At 37.8% G+C, this 23,580-nt stretch overlaps 1 protein-coding gene across 1 annotated transcript; it reads left to right on the top strand.

Moving 5' to 3' along the window:
- The first annotated feature begins 16,030 nt into the window (after positions 1 to 16,030).
- Positions 16,031 to 21,945, top strand: TAAR1 (trace amine associated receptor 1). The gene is given in 2 exon segments (XM_043999906.1): positions 16,031 to 16,101; positions 20,793 to 21,945. Coding segments are annotated over 2 exon segments (1,224 nt in total).
- The last annotated feature ends 1,635 nt before the right edge of the window (positions 21,946 to 23,580 follow it).

Below are 23,580 nucleotides of genomic sequence, written 5' to 3'. Positions count from 1 at the left end.
TACAAATACATATGTATGTATTCATTTTCTAATTATGGTGCATATATTTTGATATGTACTTCCCTCCTTTTTAAAAATGTAAATATATCGAGAGTAGATTTTTTTTTTTGTACTTCTATCCCCAGCACCTAACACATAACCTGGTACACAGTAGGAACTTAACAAATACTTGATTGATTGATAAGGCAAAGGTTGGATTCCACTTTTTGGTTATGTTGCAATGGGGATTCTTTTTAGGTATGAATTGAACTGTATGGCTACTGTGGTCACTTCCAGATCTGTGATTTGTTTTTTCAGATCTAAGTTGACCTCTGTCCCGGCTCCATCCTTGTTTTTTTTTTTTTTTTTTTTTTTTTTGAAGCCAACATGTAACACCAGGTTCTCCTCCCAGGTACACTCGACAGATGAATTGCCAGTTTCTTCAGCTGCTCTGAGCCAGGGACACACTTGCATTGTACTGTTGTAATTTCTGGTCCCTTGATCCTTTGCCTTGCTAAGTAAAATCATTTTGTCCAAGATTCCAGTCCTAAGTGGGCTTTCTATACACTCCTGAATTTTAATGCAGGTGATCATTTGTGGTCTTTTGTCTTTTCCTGTTTTATCAATTTTTGAAGATCCAAATGTCTTTTATCAGCCTTATTCTTGGAATTATCATTTATTTCTCGTCATCTTCAAATTGGCCCTGAACTCCCTGTAATATAGCAAGCCCCTCTTCACTTGTCTTAGTCTAACTATATCTTTCATTTTCAAAATTTATTACATTTCTCACTTCTACAATCCATAATAATCTGTCACATAATTACAAAATGGGAGAGTTGCTACCCTTTATGTTGAAAGAGAGCAGCGAGAAACTTAAACACACCTATGCTGAGCTGTTTTTGAACTGCCAGGTTGAGTCTCTAGTTTTTATAAGCATTTCTGCCGTATGACTTTAGGATATTCAGATTTTAGACTGTACACATGTCCAAAGACTGGTCCTTAAATATTTTTGGAAGTTTAAAATCTTTACCTCCCCTGCCCTCTTTTCTGTATCGGTTACTTTCTAGTGCTACATTATTTCAGCTGTATCAAACCAAAACTCAAATGGTCCTTACTTAGAGACCCATGATTGAGAACTTTTTTCACTTAGGTCAATGATGATCATGTGTTGAGGCATATCTGGACACAATACTGTTTGTGGGTGCTGTACCTTTTTCAAAATTTCACCTTTCACCAGTCAAGTCATGTGAAAATGAGACAAGACAACAAGCATTAGTAGGCACCTACCATGGGTCAAGGTACTGTGCCAAGTACTAGGGATACAAAGAAAGGAAGAGTCCCTACCCTTTTTTTTTGGTGGGGCAATAAAGGTTAAGTGACTTGCCCAGGGTCACACAGCTAGTAAGTGTCAAGTGTCTGAGGCTGGATTTGAACTCAGGTCCTCCTGAATCCAGGGCCAGGGTTTTATCCACTGTACCACCTAGCTGTCCCCAAGAGTCCCTACTCTTAAGGAACTCATAGTCTAATGTAAGGCGATGACATGAAAACAACTATGCACAGAAATATATTTTGGTTTTCAGTCATTTCAGTTGTGTGAGACTCTTTATGACCCTATTTGGGATTTTCTTAGCAAAGATATTAGAATGCCATTTTCTTTTTCAGCTCATTTTATAAATGAGGAAACTGAGGCAACCTAGGTTAAGTAACTTTCCCAGAGTCACACAGCTAGCAAGTGTCAGAGGCCAGATTTGAACTCATGAAGATGAGTCTTTCTGATTTCAACCCCAGTATTCTATCCATTGTACCACCTAGCTATCCTAAAGAAATACATAGGATAAATTGAAGATAATCTTGGAGGGACTTTAGAAGTCATTTAGTCCAGTCTCCAAACTGATGGCTGGACTATGTATTAAGAAATTTAAATGACTTCCCTGAGATTGTTGTTGTTTGTCCTTCTTTTCTGAAAAGGACCAATGACATCATGATGTTAGGGATCAGCTGTGGTTGATCAGTCCTATATGAGTTTGAAGTCTCTACCACATGTCAAGCCCAAGTAAAATGTTAGAATATTTGGGAGGAGATGTCTCTGGATTTTTGCACCTCACATTTCCTTTGTGCTCCTGTAATTTGTGCTCATGTATTACAGTACCTTCTTTGATATAGGCAGGCCATGCTAGGCAGTCCTAAGGCAGTGTCTCCTGTGTTTCACAATCAATACTAAAGCTTTTTAGAGAGACCTTGAGAGTGCCCATCTTCTGACCACCATGTGAGTGCTTGTCTTGTGCAAATTCTCCATTAGAATAGTCTTTTAGGTAAGCTTTCATTCGGCATTCAGGCTAAGTAGCCAGCCCATTGTGCTCTCTGCAGGAGAGTTTGAATGGTTAGCTGTTGCGCTTGAGAAAGGACCTCAGTGTTGGGTACCTTTTCATACCATGTCATCTTTAAAATCTTCCTAAGATAAAACAAATGGAAGTGGTTCAGTTCTCTGACATGGCACTGATAGACTACAGGTTTCACAGGTATGCAACAGTAAAGTCAGCACAATGTTTCTGTAGACCTTGAGCTCAGTATGTAACCTAATACTCTTCATTTCCACACTTTTTTTCGGAAATTTCCCAAATGCCGAGCCAGTTCTGGCAATATGTGCATCAACCTCATCATCTATGGGGATGTCCCTGGAAAGTACATAGATAGTGTCAGAAAGTGGAAATTCAGCCAAGGTCCTCTGATTCCAAGGTATTCCTCCTATTGTACCCATCTCCAGGCAAACTTTCTTTGTCCATCATAGTTTCCAAATGACTTTAAACTATCCAGGCAAATCATTATCTTCTGAAGGAAGCTCAGCGATCAATTTCAAGTTCACTCCACCATTTTAATTTATGCTTTTGAATGAGCAACCCTTTCTGGCAATTTACAGAAAAGAAGCAGAGTCTTCTCTGCCTCCATGTACCTATACTTTGCATCTCCCCATCTCCTTTTTAATTACCCTTCAGTGAATTCTCTGACAACATCCTTCTGTTTATGCTGTGTTTATTCTTAGAATTAAAAGCTCTCTCATATTAGTATGAACATTATTACACATCACATTCCTAAAAGTTTTGGCCATGCTTTGGTTCAAATTCTAGTTAATGCACTCAACAAAGAAATAAAGCAAATGGAAATATGAAGTATCACGTGCTAATTATAAGCAATAGAACATATAACAGAGCAGTATGCTATATACATTAATAAAATACACAATAATAGGTAGAATAGCAATAAAAAATTAATGGAGTACATAATATGGGTGCAGTCAAGCAACAAAATAATCAGTATCACAATTCTGTTAGTAACTCTAAGTAGTCATTACCAGTAAGTATATGATATGGGGGCAGCTAGGTGGTACAGTGGATAAAGAACTGGCCCTGGATTCAAGAGGACCTGAGTTCAAATTGAGCTTCATACACTTGATACTTACTATCTATTGCCCCACCAAAACAAACAAAAAAACCCCAGTATATGATACTGGTACAGGCAAAAATTAATTCTTTGGCAACCAGAGTTAAAATGCATTTTGACGGGGCAGCTAGGTGGCACAGTGGATAGAGCACCGGCCCTGGAGTCAGGAGTACCTGAGTTCAAATCCGGCCTCAGACACTTAACACTTACTAGCTGTGCGACCTTGGGCAAATCACTTAACCCCAATTGCCTCACTAAAAAAAAGAAAAAAAAATGCATTTTGAATCCTGTAGAACAAGCTAGATTGGTCAAAAGCAGAGAAACATTAAATCATCAACTGGAAAGGAAATAATTCTAGTAAAACTTTTTTCAGCAAAAAAAAAAAATGACAAAAAAGTATCTTTAATCTCAAAACAAACACTATAGACCTCACAAAAAATTTTTAAAAAATTAAGCTCTTCATGGGAAACACTTTTGTGTGGAGACAAATTCATGGAGCTGCATTTCTCTCCTAGGGATGAGACTTGCAGCAGTAGCTCCAAAGTGCTATATCCGCATAAACCACCAGGTGACACTCAAAGTTTGATCTTTATTTTAGAAATCAAAGGATGAGTGGCTAGGTTCTGACTGGGAAAAGTATAGAAGGTCTCTGTATCTGACCATGGTCCAGATGACTGTTTTCTTTCATTATTGATGATAATGTTTTTGCTTAATTGTTAATTATTACTTAATTAGTTAATACATAATTATTTACTTAAGTTCCTGCATTAGAATGTAAACTCCTTAATGGGGGAAGAAAGTGTTTCATTTTTGTGTTTGTATTTTCAGCATCTAGCACAGCAACTGACACCTACTAAGGGCTTAAATACTTGCTTGCTTGTCTCCAATTGCTAGCCACTTGCAGTTAGGATGTATGTGGTTGCCCTGTATCTCAGCAGGCTGGCTTTGGGAAAGAACAGTACCTTTCCTCAGGTCTCTTCCTAGTGAGAGAAGTGTCCCAAGAAGTCTGGTACTTTAAAAAGTCTTATTAGCAAAACCATAGTGTGACCCAGTCTCAACCACTGTATTTTACACAAGATCTTCCTCCTTTCCACTTCCATCTCTTTTTGACACTTAAGATCTGGACATTGCAGAGAGGGAAGACAGGTAGACCTGGAACATCTGGCACCTGCATCAGCAGGAGGGCATACATTTCAGTACCTTAGGATGAAGCCCCTGTGGGTCTAAGTCATTGAACTCATGAAGACTATCCAGATGTTATCTTTTCATCTCTCTGCTTATCTTTTTTTGTGTGTGCGTGTGGGCGCAATGAGGGTTAAGTGACTTGCCCAGCGTCACACAGCTAGTAAGTGTCAAGTGACTGAGGACAGATTTGAACTCAGGTCCTCCTGAATCCAGGGCTGGTGCTCTATCCACTGTGCCACCTAGCTGCCCCCAATCTCCCTGCCTATCTTGGGTGTCAACTCCATTAGCCATTTTTGTTCTGTCTTTTCCAAGCCCTTTTGCAGAGAAAACCAGAAGCAAAGTAAGTGCTGATTAATGCCACCTTCTTTTGGTCCTCCATTATTTTTGCAGTTATCTCATCCTTTTTTATCTTTCTCCTCTTCCTTATAGCTTAAAAGATCCTGCCTTTTTTGTTGTCTGTAGCTTTATTCATTTTAGTAAGCTAATTCTGAGGTTTTATCTTCTGATGCTTTTTACAAGATTCCCATGCTTTTGTGGTCATTCTCCATTATCTACAGTAAGAACATAGTGGGGAATTTGACTCTATGGACCACTTATATGGCCAGTGGGAAGAGCCCGAGAGGGGCAGGTGGTTCTGGGCAGGTCCCTAGTCACAGCCCTGGAGTCAGGGTGAATGGGGAGGGCCTAGCCTCTGGGCATGTGATTCTTTGTGTCAAATCTATTAATCCTGCTCAACAGCTGATGCTTCTTTCTTTCTTTCTTTCTTTCTTTCTTTCTTTCTTTCTTTCTTTCTTTCTTTCTTTCTTTCTTTCTTTCTTTCTTTCTTTCTTTCTTTCTGGGCAATGAGGGTTAAGTGACTTGCCCAGGGCCACACAGCTAGTGTCAAGTGTCTGAGGCTGAATTTGAACTCAGGTCCTCCTGATTCCAAGGCCAGTGCTTTATCCACTGTGCCACCTAGCAACCCCCAGCTGATGCTTCTAAAAGATAAAACTGGTCTGCATAATGAGCACTGTCACAAGAGGCCATAAAGTTGGGAGCTAGCAGAGGCAAAGTAAAGTGAGTGAACTTTATTGAGTGGAGATATTGAGAATACAAGGGGAAGTCAGGGAGAATGGAAATAGGTCGGGCCTCTGAGGTGCAAAGGTGGTTATTAGTCTTTATAGGGTCTTTATCCGGGTCTAGCAGTACCAGACATTGCGGGGAAGGAACAGGAGTCTGGATCTGGTGTACAGGGATGGGTGGTGACTCACACTGGAGGGAACACCTGGGAAATAGTTTAGTCATATTCAAATTCCACAGCATGAAAAAAGGCTTTTGGATGTTATAGCAGGCCTTCCTTTTGGTGAACCACAGGAATCTGGGCTTCCCTGGTTTATTTTTTAGTAGGCCCGGGGTGGGGGTGGGGGGGTAGGGGAGGGGATAGGAACCATAATTATTTCACAGCATCTTGATGGACTAATTTCACAACCATATAGTATCCTAATACTAGAAAATTTCCAAACTTTTTTGAAGAATAAATTAAAATATTAACAAATTATGCATGGACACAGTAAAGCAGATGGTCTTATCCACTGATGAGACCCTGACATAATCTCTCTCTCTGTGTCTCTCTATGTCTCTCTGTCTCTGTCTCTCTCTGTGTCTGTGTCTGTGTGTGTGTCTCTCTCTCTCTACCCTGTCTCTATCTCTCTGCTTTATCTCTTTCTCCCCTTCTTTTTCTATCTATGTCTCTCTCTGTGTTGGCCTCTGGCCACCCTTGAGGCATGCTTCTCTCTCCTGGGAGTGAGCAGAGCATGAAGGCAAAGGGAACATTCCAAGTAGTGGGGGAAGCTGCATAAGTTGGCCAGACAGTCTGTGGACACTGCATGGCTTTGGTATCCACATTCAAAGGTGGTACTGAGGACCTTGGTGGACGAGAAGATGGGGAGGAGGGCTCTGGGCTGGGGGACGGGCTGCACCTTCCCATGCTGAGCCCAAGAAAGCCGTCTCTGTGGGCAGGTGTTCCAGTGACTCAGGCCCCCTAAAATCCTTTGGTTTGGGTGCCTCTGGGATGAAAAAGCAGTTTTTGGCTAGAGATGCCTCCCTCTCTCCTCTCCCACCTCCATCCGGTCCTTTAAAAAAATCTCTTCAAGAAAAACAGGGAAGGCTGAAGGCTGGAGGTAGAAGTCGAGACGGGTGGGTGGGGCAGGGAGAGCAATATGTCTCTCAACTAAAAAGCCTTAAGAGTAGAGTAATGATAGATTGTTTCTGGAAGATTTGTGCCTGACATAGAATGCAGTACTGCATTAATACTTTTTCTTTACCAGAGCTTTTCAGGAACTCTGAACCCCTGCCAGTGCAAATGGAGCCCAATTAAATAGCTGATTATCTGATAGACAATGTTTGATACATTTGGTAGACTTGATGACGGGAAGATAATAATTTACATGGAGCTACAAAAATGCCCTTCAACAGATTATGATGTTTACTTAACTGAAATTGGTTGAGGACCAGGTGACATTTTGTCTTCCTGTCTACAATGAAATTGTATCCTGTTATATTGCAGATAATTACCGGGGGCCTGTTTACTGTTGTAGTAGGACCAAGGACTGATTGGAAACCCATTGTAGCTAGTTGTATTGCTGAGAGTCTAGTGATAATTATTATAGTAGAAAAATGGATCAATTCTTGAATCATTGTTAAAAAGAACAAAAAACTAAAGGTCTATAAATTTATTTCAATACATTTTATTTTAGCTGGAATATTGAATATTGGATATCTTTAGATTGCTCTGACAAAATGAACATAAACTATGAAAGTTTTAGTGGATAAGAGAATAACTGACATTTATATTATTCTTTGTTTTTGTTTTTTGGTGGAGCAATGGGGGTTAAGTGACTTGCTGAGGGTCACACAGCTAGTAAGTGTCAAGTGTCTGAGGCCAGATTTGAACTCATGTCTTCCTGAATCCAGAGCCAGTGCTTTATCCACTGCACCACCTAGCTGCCCCCTATATTGTTCTTACAAAACATGCTATATCTCATTTGAGCCTCACCTTAACCCTGTGGAAAAAGTATTATAGGTATTACTATACCCATCTTATAGATGAAAAAACAGATTGATTTGCCTGTAGTCACATAAATATTAAGTGTCAAAGTTAAGATCTGAACCTAGGTCTTCCTGACCCAAAGTCTGCCATACTTGCCTGTCATTAAAAAAAAAAAAAGCTATTGAAATTACCATGAGTGAATGACAATCTCATCACTACATAGTATGCATAAAAAGCTATTAGCATTTCCCACTTTTCTAGATTCAAATAAAGTTGTTAATGAGTAATTGACGGGCATTTATTAAGTACCTATTTTATGATGTGCCAGGTACTTTTTCTAGGGGCTGAGGATCCAAATAGAAAAATGAGCTAGTTTCTGTTTTCAAGGTGTTTGTTTATATTCCATGGTAGGGATGCCACATGTTTACAGATCAGTAAGTATAAGATATATACAAATGTACTAAGTTATTAGGAGGAGGCAGTAACAACTGGGGGAATGAGGGAGTTTTTTAAAATCTGATCCTTGAAGGGAACTAGGAATTCCCAGGAGGTTGAGTTAAGGAAGTGAAAATCAAATAGTCAGTGCTTAATAAACACTTATTGACAGACTTATTAAAAGAATTCCAAGCATGTGAGAGCTTGGGCAAAAGCTCTGAGAGAGAGGATGAAATGTCATACACAGGGAGTGCCAAGGAGGCCAGTGAGCCCTAGAAAACAGAATGCATGAAGAAAGGACCACACTATTTGAATGGAAATATAAACCCAGGGGGCAGCTAGGTGATGCAGTGGATAAAGCACCAGCCCTGGATTTAGGAGGATCTGATTTCAAATTTGGCCTCAGACACTTGACACTTGCTAGCTGTGTGACCCTTGGCAAGTCACTTAACCCTCACTGCCCCGCAAAAAAACAAAACAAAACCCCAAACCCAAAACAAACAAAAAAAGAAATATAAGCCCAGAGTTAGATTATGAAGGACGATAAATGCCAAATAGAAGAGTCTGTATTTTATCCTAGAAGCAATGGGCCACATCTGGAGCTTCTTGAATGAGACAATGACATAGAACTATTCTTTAGGAATATCCATTTTGGAATCAGTTTAGAATAGATTTTGTTCTTGAGTTAGGTAGGTGGCACAGTGGATAGAGTGCTGGGCCCAGAATCAGGAAGACCTGAGTTCAAATCTGACCTCAGATACTTACCAGCTATGTGGCCCTAGTCAAGTTACTTACTGTTTGCCTCAGTTTCCTCCTCTGTAAAATGCTCTGGAGAAGAAAATGGCAAACCATTCCAGTATCTTTGCCCAGAAAACCCCAAATGGGCTTACTAAGAGTGAGACATAATTGCATGACTAAATAGGAAGAATATCAGCCCCCTGGGGTATATATCCAGTCAAGGTATTGATATGTTTCTAGCCTGTTTGTTTATCTGAGCTCATGCTGGCTTCCTAGGTGGAACTACCCTTCCTGTGCTCAGAGGACCTTTTTGGTTTTTTTTGTGCAGTTCTGGGCTCATTCAGAAAGAAGCTGCAGAAGCTTGTCATTAGATTCTCAATATTATTGAGCTGGTATGCTTTTTAGAGCATTGCTAGTGGATATGTGGGAGGGCTGGGCTCATCTGTGGCCCTTCATGCCGCCATTCTTAATTGGAGGTCCACTGTCATAGGTCTATTTCAAAGAATCCCTCTGCCTCCCCCATGGTGAATCTCACTACTCAGCCCACTTTACTGAAGGGTCTGGCTCATGACAAAGTGATCAGGTAGGGTCTTGAAGGAATACAAATGCACTTTCTGCTATTTCTAGCTTCACTATTTTGTTAATTGCTTTAGAAGTTGCACTGTCCAGTTCTTTGGTTTTCATCACTGCAACACAATTTGCAAAACGTTTTATCTCTTAGTCGAATCTCACAACAACCCTGTGGGGAAAGCATTACAGGTATGAGCATTCTTATTCTGTACTTCTAAACAAACAGAATAGTTATTCAGTCACATAAACCAAAGCTTCTTAAATTGTGGGTTGTGACCTCATAAGGGGTTGCATAAGGGAATGTGGGAGTTGCAAAAACTTTGGCAGCAGTAGGTTATGTATACCTATTTTATATACCTACATATGTGGGGGTAGTGTAAACATTTCTTGGGCAAAAATGGGTTGCAAGTGGAAAAAGTGTAAGAAGCCCCGGGATAGACAAACCAAATTAGATTTACAAAAATGATGGTAGGCTAATGCAAGTTGGAATCAATACATTTTCACATGTCATTAGTGTGTGAAGGTCAGCGCCTTAATCATTAAAAATAGAGGGCTACAACACATAGGAACCAAGGTAACTTGCTGGTATCAGTCTTTGAGTTATTTGTATCAGACCAGAGAAAGAAACTTTGCATAAAATATAAGTAGTAGGTATCTAACAAGTGTTCTCAAAGATGGCGATGGTGGTAATAATGGAATTATAAAGTAAAATATTCAAACCATAGAGATGTTTAGAAATTTCAGTTGACCATTGTGATAGCAATGTATGGAAATTAGTTACACTTTCAAAACTTTTATGATTTCCTACATTTAAAATTTAGTTCTATTTTTTTTTTAATTTCCTAGAGGTTCTCCAAAGAGATTGCTAAACAGAGGAAATGGTGTATAAAATGAATAAAAACTTTGACTTTCAAATGGCCTTTTGTTACTTAACAGGAAGAAATACGAGACTACCCTACCAAGACGTCAGGATCACAGATTTAGTGTTGAAAGGGACCTTGTCAAGTCCAATCCCTTTATTTTACAGATGAGGAAACTGTGGTTCAAAGAGATAAAATGAATTGGCCAGGGCCAGGGCTACTATGACCATTGAATTCAGGTCTTCCTGACTATAAGTCCTGCTCTCTATCTTTTTTTTTTTTTTCCGCAGGGCAATGAGGGTTAAGTGACTTGCCCAGGTTCACACAGCTAGTGAGTGTCAAGAGTCTGAGGCTGGATTTGAACTCAGATCCTTCTGAATCCAGGGCTGGTGCTCTATTCACTGTGCCACCTACCTGCCACCCCCCTCTATCTACTTCACCACACTGGCATCTTTACAGAACTTCAAAAAAATCCTTTTATTTTAAAGTTTGCTTTTAAAAATAACTAGAACATGTAATTCTTGTTCTCAAAGGAAATTATTGTATATGCAAGAGGGGACTAGTGAATATGTGCAGCAGTCTAGGTTGATTAAATTCTCATGTAGAAGAAGCTTCTTTTGGAAAAGTATGATGATGTGGAATGACAGGGTCCTGCTCCCCAATTTGGAGCATGCACAGACATTTTGTAACTGGTTCCTTTGCCAATGATGTGGTAAAGATATGAACTATTTATTCACTATGGAGCCACAGCTGGGGTGCCTCCAAAGGATATTAACCATCTCAAAGGAATCCCAAATGGTAGTTAACTTAATTTTGAGCCCACACTCCCCAGGGATCAGCGTGATATAGGAAAGAGTAGGTCCCCCCAGGTGCTGGGGTGGGGAATGTATCTATGTTCTCTTCTTGCTATATATTAGCTTTGTAGCAAATATCCCTTTGTAGAAGCTAAATGATATTAATTGGTTAAATGCAACTAGGAGCACTAATCACTGTAAGTTAACAGTTGGGTGAACTCACAGGAAGGAGAGCTCCAACCAATCAGGAATAAGAGAAAGATGTCCCCAACATGTCAAGAGTAAGTTAGAACTCTGAAGGGGAGACACAGCTAGTCTAGCTTGAGGAATCATGACTACTAGTGTATGCTTGGGATGGGAGAGTAAGACCTACTAAAAATATGAAGTTTTTATTTGGGTTAGTTTTAGTCGAATTCATATCAATTGTCAGACTAAACTCCATGAGCTTAAATGAATGGGAGATCATGCGTTATCTGATCTTTGAAATTTCCCTAGGGCCTAGCATAGTATTAAACACACAGTATGCACTTAATGGATGGAAAAGTAGGGCCAGAGCTTCCCTATATGTTGGAGTGTCATCTAGGATAAATCTGGAATCTGTGTATTTGTGTGGATCCCTGGAGATATTCTCTACTTGGGACCTTCATTGTTGGGACACTCTAGTTTGGGGGGTTTTATTGAAGAAGTCAGTACTGAATCTTTAACCTGTAGTTGTTTGGGCCACTCTCTAAGGTTCAAATTATGATGTTCAAAATATTTTTCAAGGATATTTCTTAGGGTTCTACTGTCTTTTCTCTTTTTGTGTTTCATGGAATTAAGTTTGTCCCAGAATATTCCTCTAATGCTTTCTATCCAAGAACATTATACCCATCTCTTTGTACTTCCATCTTTTTCCTTCTCCCTTTTAAGACATTTGCTTTCATTGTACCAGTGGTGATTTCTGTGTGAGAAATAGTATAATGGAGATAATCCTGGAGGTGCAGGATTAGAAAAACATCCTGGGTGCTGTAATGTTACTTCTTAAATATTAAAACACCTAGAGCAAGATCTTCATGAAATGACATGAACAGGAATTGCAAAGAAGCTTTATTCACTTCTCAACTTGCCCCCAGATATGCAATCCTTTCAGTAAGGCATCACATTGAAGTTGTATTTAGCTTAAGATATCTACCACTGCAAGCCACAAATAGAACATGGTATTCAAACAGCTCAACATAATCTTAACAATCAGACTGCCCCCTCACTCAAGCCTTGAGAGTCATATCATCAATTTCTCTTAGGGGCTTAATATGGGGTGGGGAGATTCATCTGAAAAGGTTATTTTTGCTCGTTGATTCATTACATCCCCATTTCAGAGTATAGTCTGGGAAATCACCAAAATAAAACTTACGTATAATTTTTATCTACCCACAGTTCTGGGTAAAAGGGAGTTGCTTCCATGCAAGCACTATAAGTAACAATGTGGATAAAAGGTATAATTTAGAGGATAGAGCATTGGGCCTAGAGGCAGAAAGACCTGAGTTCAAATGTAGCTTCAGAGACTATCTGTGTGATCCTGGATACATCACTTAAATGCTGCTTATCTTAGTTTCTTCACCTGTACACAGGGTTGTGAGAATCAAATGATTTAACCAATATAAAGTGCTTTGCAAACTTTAAAGTGCTACAAAAATGCCTGATTTCACCATCCTTATTATTATCCCAAAGGCATGATGCTTAGTAAATTCCCTTCTCTTTCTAAAAGGTCTGATCTCCAAAGTCTTGAATTTGGGAATATTAAGCCTTGAGGTGATTCATGAGGCAGACTGAAAACTGATACTTTCTGGGAAATCTCTGGTTAGAAGGCTAGAGGGTACTGGGTTGAGAGTACTTAGGAACCTAAAATCCCCCCCTCCTCTACACAGGAAGTTGGCAGGAAATTGATCATGAATGACGACATGGAGAAATCTATATCTGTTTGTGCTATGGTTTCTGTTTTTTTTTTTTTTTTTTTTTTTTTTTTTTTTTTTTAGTGAGGCAATTGGGGTTAAGTGACTTCCCCAGGGTCACACAGCTAGTAAGTGTTAAGTGTCTGAGGCCGGATTTGAACTCAGGTACTCCTGACTCCAGGGCCGGTGCTCTATCCACTGCGCCATCTAGCTGCCCCTTGTGCTATGGTTTCTGAAAGAAATCAAGCAGTTCTTGTGCCACTGTGATCTCAGCCTTAGAAAGTCACCATCAACTGCTCTTAGAAAGGAAGAAATCCCTTCCCATCCTACCTCACTTCCCCTGACCCTGCTCCATGGCACTCTAGTAGGAAAGAATAAACATGTGAAAAGGGTACCTAAAAATCTGAGCTCATCTTTTAGCTTGATTTTATTGATTGTGGAAAGAGCAAACTCCTCTGACAAGAGTCTGTCCTCCTGTGACTCCACCACCCAATTGACTTAAAGGTAGACCTAGTCACTGAGATATGTGTCCCCTAAACAAGGCACCAATATGCAATACCATAGTTTCCATGGGCAGGTTTTCTTTCTTATGCTCCCAAATAAAGTTTCACAACCATGAGCTCATCAAACTGATCAGGAACCCTTCTGAACAATTCCTTTATTTTTTTTGTTTTTGTTTTTGTTTTTAGTGAGGCAATTGGGGTTAAGTGACTTGCCCAGGGTCACACAGCTAGTAAATGTTAAGTGTCTGAGGCCGGATTTGAACTCAGGTACTCCTGACTCCAGGGCTGGCCCTCTATCTACTGTGCCACCTAGCTGCCCCTCTGAACAATTCCTTTATAAAAAAATAAGCAGTTTTAGTTTTAAAGATACTTCATTAGTTTTGAAAATAAACACATGTACAATTTGGTACCTTTTTCAATCACATTTAATTTTCATCAACTCACTGAAATTTAGCTCAAGGCCATATCTTTCTGGGTGTTGAGCTAATTTTTTATTTCAATCCCATGCAATCTATGGACCTTGCCTAGGCATTTTTTGTTTTGTTTTGTTTTGTTTCCAAAATTCCCTACCTGGATTTTTCCTTTTTTCCCCCTACTATGTGGAAGGCCTTTGTCTTTTCAACCTGCCTATTCTTAGATCTCCTGAGCCCTTGACAATTGAAAAAGAAAGGGGAAAAAAAACAACAACTAGGGAGCGTTTTGAGAAAATGATAGCTCCATCCTACTATTTTACATAATTAGGAAATAGTTCTCCACATTGTGCTTTACAGAATTACCCCCCTTCCACCAGTTTTATATAATGGGAGCTAATTCCTACATGTATCTTAATATACATAAAATATATCTATTTCCTCAGCAGCTTGTTGCTTCTACTTAAAATTTCTTTTATGAAGTAAATTGTGTAGATCATTTTCTCATTGTTTTCAGTGCTGAGTAAAGTTGTATTCATTCTATTTATTTTCTTTGTGTTCATAATAAAAGAACTAGTCAAAGGAAGGGGGGGAAAAGACTGAAAGGGGCTCTAGGTCATTTATCGAAGTCCAGTATGGAGAATTTATGGGACAGCATGAACAAAAATTGCAGAAGATGAGAAGTGATAGATGGATCACAATCTGTACCCTGGAAGGAGTCTCCACATTGCTAAGGTCACACAGAACCTTCATTGAAGGCTTGAAACTTTGGTATTGTGGTCCTTGTTAATTTGCACAACTGACTATAGTGTTGCATTCTCTCATTGAGGAAGACAACCCAATATGGTGTTAGGGACTTCAGCTTGTCAAATAAAAGCTCTCCATCTCTACCTCTGGTTGGGGGTTGGGATTGGGAAGTGGACTACAAAGGTCCCAAAGACGGAGAGTGGGGTATAGAGGTAAAGAGGGGTTTGTTTTCCTGGCCTCCATGGAACTCTTCATTTGCTTACCCGACTGAGTATTCCTGGGTTGAATGAAAAATTTAAAGACAAATTTTTCAAGGAGTGAAAGATTTTAAACTGGGAGGGAGACTTAAAGAATAACTTGCCCATCTTGTAGGCATCTAAACATTGCTTTGGATCCCTATAAGCCACTTTCTTGCTTGATTCCAGCCAGCACTTTTACTGTTGCTCTGTCTATTCCTTTGGTCACCTCCTCAGCTATCTTGGCTCTTTCAGGAGTCCAAGCCCACTCCTTGCTTGGACTACTCCCTTTAATCTCAGTCTTTCCTTTAGATGATTAACCACCTAAATAAACCTGATAACCAACTGCTACATCAGTGAGGCGATTGCTCTTACACCCTGGCAGGTACATTTGAATAAACAGCTGTCAGTATCTGCTGATCCAAACCAGCCTATTTTGACTTGGCAGCAAAATCCCAAAAACTCTACCTGGTCGAGTATGGGGCAAACCTGACTTATTCTGGACAAATAGATCATTTGACTTCAGGTTTTTTTATTCCATTTCTATGGTTTGTGATTATATGTTAGATACCAAATAGATGACATAGTCAAGGCAACAGAAAGAAGTTTTGATTTGCTCATCCATTCTTTTGGGCATATTGGAATATTTGGTCTTGATTAATAGGTAATTTAGGTAATTTATTTCAATTTAGTGGTAGAAGTCATTTGTTTGGAATGTGAATTATTTTAACATGCCAGACACTTACAATGTTGGGATCATTAAATGGAAATAAAAGAAACATTTAAAAGCCATATTAATGGATATGTATTTGAAGCTATCTATTGTTAATAGTTAATTAATGGATATTGTTAATAGTTATTAATGGATATGTATTTGAAGCTATCTATTGTTAATAGTCATGGCCCCAGTAATTGGTGGCACATATTTTAAAATATTTTTTAAAAGGCAATATAATATTCATGTGTCTATTTAGTTTGCTCATTTCTATCTCCCTGATTCTGTTTTTTGAACAAATGCACTTTCATTTATCATTTTTTTGGCACTGTGAGCTTGTCTTCAGGAAGATTTATTATTAGCTTATCTTTTCCCAGTGTTTAATATTTACGTCATCCTGTTATCCAGCCCACCGTTAAGTAGCAACAGGCTCAAATCAGTAGCAGTCGAGTCTGTGGATTCATATGAATTCATCACCCATGCACGCTTATTGCTTTCTGGCCTTTCTGACTGTGTTTCACCTACTCTTGAGAAGGTATGTTTGTGGACAGTCACTACAGAGGAAATAGAGCCAAAGGATTCCAATGGCCCTATACTTGATAACTCAAAGGAATAATTTTGAGGGAGAAAGATTGTTTTCTATAAAATCAAATGAAACAATTGTGGTTTGGTAATGATTAATATATTAAAAATTAGTTTAATTCCATGTAGTTAGGATAGAGCTACAAGGTTCTGTAATTACAACTGTATAAGAGACTCTTCAATTTCTTTAGTTTCAACTTTCAAACCAAAGGAATATTTATATTTTTGAAAGCAGATTGCTTTACAAGTATGCTTTTTAAAGATATTCACTTGTTTTTGGATATTCACTTATTAAAATACATAAAATGCACAGGGGGGAGGTATAAAACATTGCATTTTGTCTACTAATCTTTTAAAAACAAGGAAAGAACAGTATGTCCAAGAGGTTGTCCAGATTTTATGGAAATCAGATTCAGAATAAATTATTTAATGACTTTGTAGAAAGAATGATGTTAGAATATTGAATTCTGAAAGACATAATTAAATTCCTATTTGAATTTTTTATCATTATATTTAGTTAATGATTTTTGTTAGACTTTTAAAAACATGCTTTTTACCTTAATTTTAGAACTTAAGGTATTTGGTTTTGAAACATTTCCTTTTTGCCCTTCCACTCAAATGTATGTGTTTGAGTATGGCATATTTTCACATTTTAAAGAGATAATATTTGATATATATATATATATATGTATATATATATATATATATATACACCCTATATGTTACTTAAAATCACTCAATCTTCTATGTCCCATGTACTGATGGTATCTATTTGATCCCTTATTTTGGGGAATGATCCCAAGTTGAAGAACATCTACTTTTTTTTTTTTTTTTAGTGAGGCAATTGGGGTTAAGTGACTTGCCAAGGGTCACACAGCTAGTAAGTGTTAAGTGTCTGAGGTCGGATTTGAACTCAGGTCCTTCTGAATCCAGGGCCGGTGCTCTATCCACTGTGCCACCTAGCTGCCCCAGAACATCTACTTTTAATGTGGCTTTTACAAAAGGAATGCCGCTCCCCCCCTTTTTTGTTAGGATATTCCTAAGTACCACATGTTCTGATTTTTGGTTCAGAAAATATGGCCACTATATCATGTGCTGATTCAATATATACTATGACACTTGATTTACTTTTAGTTGTATTTATATTATTTAATATTAACATTATGCAAATCTGTGTGATGGAATAATTTTAATAATATTCTATTTTTTTGGTCAACATTATTTTTCCCCCACTCATACTTGACTCATATATATATATATATGTGTGTGTGTGTGTGTAAGGAAATAAATGTATTTGCATTTTGCATTGTGGTTCCCATTTTCATAGCAGAAACAGTTTATTTATTGACTTAGTAATACAGCCCCTACACAGTGCCCCGGAATCATGCTGACATTTTCCCAAGAGGTCTGTCCCCCTATCAGAGCTCTTTGTTTCTTTACTTTTTTCCTTGCTCTAATTAATCTTTCTAGGAAACCTTTTCAGTGTTAGGAAGAAGGTGGTAGTATGCTACTGCATTAATTATGGGGCTTTTAAAAACTTTGGAATTAAGCTCAAAGTACATTCTGGTTCTTGTTTTAAAACTGGAATCTTGTTTTCAATGGTCTTTCTTATTTCCATGCTTTATGTCCTCATGCCTTCTCCCAGTTGTCCCTTCTCTTCCATTTCCATTTTGTTTAGTATTTCTCTGACCCCACTAGTATTTCTTTTGCCAGATACTTCTCCTCCCTTTCCCACCCAACCCACACCCAGATTTCTTCTCCCCTAACTTGCAAAATGATGTTTCTGGGAAAATCTGAATTGTAGTACTCTATTTCATGTTCTGAAATATAAATTCTGTTCCTATCTTTCCACCCTTCTATACTCCAGGCAAAATAATAGTATATTCACTGTTCTTAAAACACAATGAGAATTCCCAATTTTCCACAGCCAATTCCCTTTGCCTCCTCCTTTCTAGTTAACTGAATCTTACCTTCCTTTCAAGACCTATTTTGGATTTTCCCTTGATCGATCAATATAAATCAAATAAACGTTTATCAAGCTCCTACTATGTGCCAGGCACTATGTTCTAGTAGTCATTGCTCTCTGATGGTATCTACTGTGTCATTATGTTTGCTCTTTCTATCCAGATATCAAGTGTGGACATCTGTGAAGGTTTATATCCCAGATAAGTGGATAAGAACATTTTTCTAAAGTTATCCAGACTATATCAGGTCTTATTTCCTTTTTATCCTTCATGAACCCCTTGGACCCCTTGTCAGAATAATGTTTTTAAATAGATGCAATAAAATGCACAATTGTATTGTGTAAAATACACAATTATATTGAAACACAGTTATCAAAAACCATTTTTTTTAAGTTCACAGACCTCAAGTTAAGAATCCCAATCTAAATCATCTTCTAAAGAAGTAAATTTCATTGAAGTTAGTATTTTGTGCTTTTTATAAGTCTATAGAACAGAAGAGGGACAGCTAGAGTGCTGGTCCTGGAGTCAGGAAGACTCCTCTTCATTAGTTCAATTCTAGTCTCAGACACTAGGTGTGTAATCCTGGGCAAGTCACTTACCACCTTTTGCCTCAATTTCCTAATCTGTAAAAAATGAGCAGGAGAAGAAAATGGCAAACCATTCCAATATCTTTGCCAAGAAAACCTCAAATGGGGTCACAAAGAGTAAGATAACGACTGAAATGACTGAAAAAAAACCAACCACAAGAGCCTTGAAAGGACCTTGGAGGTCATCTAGGATTTTCAGCTGGACAGATCCCCAGAGGTCAGGTGTTTTGTTCAGGTCACACAAATGGCATAGAAGATACCAGAAACCAAGTCACTACTATTTTTTTTTTTTTAACTACATCATAGTTCTTATTCATAGCTAAATGTATGAGGAACTCAGAGAAAATAAAACACCAATCTTTCCCATTCTTAGATAACTGGGCAACTCATAATACTATAATAGATCCTTTAATTAAACAAGTTCATCTATTTTTTAAAAAATCATTTCATTGTTTAAATTGGACATTTAAAAATTTACATGTTAAAAATGATACGTACTAATCTTATTGCTACCCAAAGTGGTCCTGACAAGCATGATTCGTTCCACTGAAGCTATTGTCAGTAGTGGCATCTTTTCAAATATTGACTCTGGAACAAAGGCCCATCTTTTTTTTTTTTAATATAAGTATTTTGCTGATGTTGCATAGTCATCAAAGAATTAAAGTAGTGGGTTATGCAATGTATAGGCAATTCTATGCAAAGCAAAGCAGGACTTAAATGTCACTCTTCTTGATTCCAATGTAGAGGTGCATGGTGAATGTGAATAAGGAGCAATACACTCATGAAGAGTAACCTGAAGTATCCTAAGAGATGTATAACTGGAAAAGGACATGGGCTGGCTAATAATCTAGTCATTGGAGCCAATAATGCTCTGTTTGGTATTCATGTAAAGCCAAGAGATCCAGAGAAAGGCCTCTGGGTAGACTCTCTGTGGAGAATACTCAAGCAAACATGGATTAGAGTTTCACATAATAGAAAGACATAGTTAGGTTACAATCTGTACTTGTAGGGGGAGTACCTATATCAGTAAGATTAGAGATATATTTCATTGGGGGAAAGGAGGGTGCTTTGTACTTCTCCAGTCAATGGAATAATTTTTCAAAAGGCCCTTTGCCCCTCTCCAAAATATATCATTGGTATTTGGGGCAGATGTTCTAGCCAAGTTAGCAGCAAAGAACTCCTACAAACTAAATCCTATTTTCAATTTAATATCAATTCACCAATAAAATAAGTTGAAAGTATCAGTTTAAGTTAGGAAAGGGTTAAAAAGATGGCCAATTCTTGGCATGCTGGATGTTGTGACACTTTTAGGCACTTTCAAAGTAATATAAGTCTTTGAAACACTTTTACCCATCATCAGTATCTTCTTTCCTGGCATCTTAGAAAGCTGTTATGAGTATATCATACTTGTTGCTAATAGAACAAAGAATATTTCTTTGAGATTATCTTTATTTGAGAATTTATTATTATTATTATTGTTGTTGTTGTTGGAACCTGTGATGTGTTGAGACTCCTGGTGTGGAAACTCTTTCCATCAGTGTAGACTGGAAATACATTTTAAATATATAATCTTAGAGATTATATAATGTATAATCTTGGGGTACTAGGAAATTAAGTAAGTTGCTCATGATCACAGGGCTAGTATGTGAAAGGAGCTAAACTCCATTCTTCCTAATTCCAAGATCTACTGTCCAACCAATTACACCATCCTGCTTCTAGGTAAATGCATGTCCAAACAATCTACATCATAATAACACATTGTTGAAGACATTATCTACTCTAGTCTGAAAGTTTGAACTTCAAATGTAATAAGTCCAAATTCTTGAAAATGGATATGTTTTAAATAAGAAATATCTCCATGAAGCAATCTTATATTATCAGCCATTGGGTTGACAATACAACTTCTGTGCTAAAGGGACATTTAAAATATTTTCAGTATTTTTTTTTCTTTAAAATCTTTCAGTTGTAAATCATTTCTAGAAATTTTGATTTTTTGAGGTGAAACTCCTTCCAAAATAGATTAAGCTTCATCTACAGTTTATGGCTCCTTTTGTCTACAGGCACATTCATGATTTAGATTTCTCTTCTTTCAGGTTTCTTGGATGGGTATGTTCAATTGGAAAGGTGAAACAATTCTACTCTGATTCTGGACATGGGACTAATATTGCTCAGGTAGCATCTCATGCACTAAAGTGGAAATAACCTGGCTTAAAGGCCTTGCTTGAGAGAATGGCATTTTGTTATGAAGCCATAAATGGTTCCTGTGTAAAGAACAGTTGGACAAATATCACCCGCATTCCCATGTACTGTGTAATGATACTCCTGATTCTCACTACACTGGCTGGAAACCTTATGGTTATTATCTCCATATCACACTTCAAGCAACTTCACACTCCAACCAATATGTTAATCAATTCTATGGCCACTGTTGACTTTCTGTTGGGATGCTTGGTCATGCCTTACAGCATGGTGAGATCAGTTGAAAAGTGCTGGTATTTTGGAGAGGTCTTTTGCAAACTTCACACAAGCATAGATATAATGCTAAGCTCAGCATCAATTTTCCACTTGTCCTTCATTTCTATTGACCGTTACTATGCTGTGTGTGATCCACTAAGATATAAAACCAAGATCAGCGTTTTCGTTGTACTTGTGATGATTGTAATAAGCTGGGCTGTCCCTGCCATTTTTGCCTTTGTGATGATATTTCTGGAACTAAACTTAAAAGGAGCTGAGGAGCTATATTATAAACACATTCACTGCAAGGGAGGTTGCTTTGTCTTTTTCAGCAAAATATCTGGCATCCTGGCCTTCATGACTTCCTTCTATATTCCTGGATCTATTATGCTGTGTATCTATGGGAAAATATATTTCATTGCCAAAGGGCAAGCCAGATCAATAAAAAATTCAAACCAGAAGATCCAAAATGGATCTGAAGAGAAACAGCAACTTTCACAAAGCAAAGAAAAGAAAGCAGCAAAGACTTTAGGGATTGTGATGGGAGTTTTTCTCATTTGTTGGTGCCCATTCTTTCTCTGCACAGCCATTGATCCTTTTATGGATTACACTATCCCACCATTTCTAAATGACGTACTGATTTGGTTTGGTTATTTAAATTCCACCTTGAATCCAATGGTTTATGCATTTTTCTATCCATGGTTTCGAAGGGCCCTGAAGATGATTTTCTTTGGTAAAGTTTTCAAAAAGGACTCTTCCAGATGCCAATTATTTTTAGGACTAAATACTTAGGAATATGTTTAATTTGGAATTGTGTTTCTTACTATATTTATGAATTCTATAATTAGATAAGAAATTAATGTCTTTTAAAAATGGAAACTTGCTAATACATCTATTATCATTGACCATTTTTTAGTTATTTACAGGCAGCTAGGTATGTTGAGCTTTATTTTGCTGATCTCTTTTTTTTTTTTTTTTTGGCAGGGCAATGAGGGTTAGGTGACTTCCCCAGTGTCACACAGCTAGTGTCAAGTGTCTGAGGTCATATTTGAACTCAGGTCCTCCTGAATCCAGGGCCAGTGCTTTATCCATTGCTGATCTCTTCTAATGAATATAATAATGGTAACTGTGATTTTTCCTAGTTTTCCTAGTTTCCTCGTTATTTTTCACAATCTGTTGAAGGTCTATTTAAAATACTTAATTTCTTTCTAAAAATATTCAAGTAGTAATCCATCTCTAGATATTATATTTCTTTTAGGTAGAGCTACTTTTCAAAATTTATTATTAATAATTAATGGGTTAGGGGGGCAGCTAGGTGGCACAGTGGATAGAGCACTGGCCCTTGAGTCAGAAGGACCTGAGTTCAAATCCGAAAAAGAATTAATGGGTTATTTTGTTAGAATTGAGAATAGTCACACATATCTATGATTCAGTCTTCTCTTCTTTTCCTAGAATGACTTCATATACTTTAGTTTGCTAGTCAACATTCAGGAGGCTGGTCCTTTTCCTCTTGGCTACTTTCCCTGCAGTTATAATACTGTCACATGTAGGTAAATGAAATTGCACCACAGTTGCAGAGCAAATACCAAAATAAATAATTTAACCTGTGATCTATATCAGAACTACACATTTTTTATGTGATATAATTTTCAAAATACAAATTTAACTCTGATGAAATAACTAACATTAAATATTAAATAGTATTTTTAAATTATGTAGCAGGTTATTAAGGGGAACAAATATCTAGACATAATAATCTCTTACCTTTCTCAGTGATCCTCATCAAATTGTTCATTTGTTCCAATCCTTGTATTCATTAATTTCTTTCTCTCTCTCTTTTTTTTTTAGTGAGGCAATTGGGGTTAAGTGACTTGCCCAGGGTCACAGAGCTAGTAAGTGTTAAGTGTCTGAGGCTGGATTTGAACTCAGGTACTCCTGACTCCAGGGCTGGTGCTCTATCCACTGCGCCACCTAGCTGCCCTGATATCAAAGCTTTTACAACTTTTCTTCTGCAGTCAATTGTGAACCATCCACAGTAAAAAGGACTATGACTAGGACCAGAGTTAGGCTTTTTTTTGCTGCTTCTTTTTTTTTTTTTTCTGGCTCATTACTTCTACAGCATCCCTGTTTCCTTGTGGTAAATGGGGCAAGGATCCTTAGGAATGACAGCAAACTCATCCAGAAGTTCTAGGAGATACAAATGGAGATCTTTAGAGCTGTGGAAATTTCAGAGCATGTCTTTATCCTCTGGGTCCAGCTTTCTATAGTGTTATTACTACACCTTGGAAAATTTTCCTCTTCCTCTTTGGAGATCACTTAAATTAAATATATTGATATATTGAAGGTGGTTAAGGAGAAAGTGTCCTCCTTACTATGTGCAGAAGGCAAGTTATCTAAATTAAAAGGGGACAATGGAATAGAAACTCC

The sequence above is a fragment of the Dromiciops gliroides genome, chromosome 4 (assembly GCF_019393635.1).
Source record: "Dromiciops gliroides isolate mDroGli1 chromosome 4, mDroGli1.pri, whole genome shotgun sequence".
NCBI classification, from domain to species: domain Eukaryota; kingdom Metazoa; phylum Chordata; class Mammalia; order Microbiotheria; family Microbiotheriidae; genus Dromiciops; species Dromiciops gliroides.
Note: the sequence above shows the minus strand (reverse complement) of the source record. Positions and strands in the feature narration are given on the sequence as shown.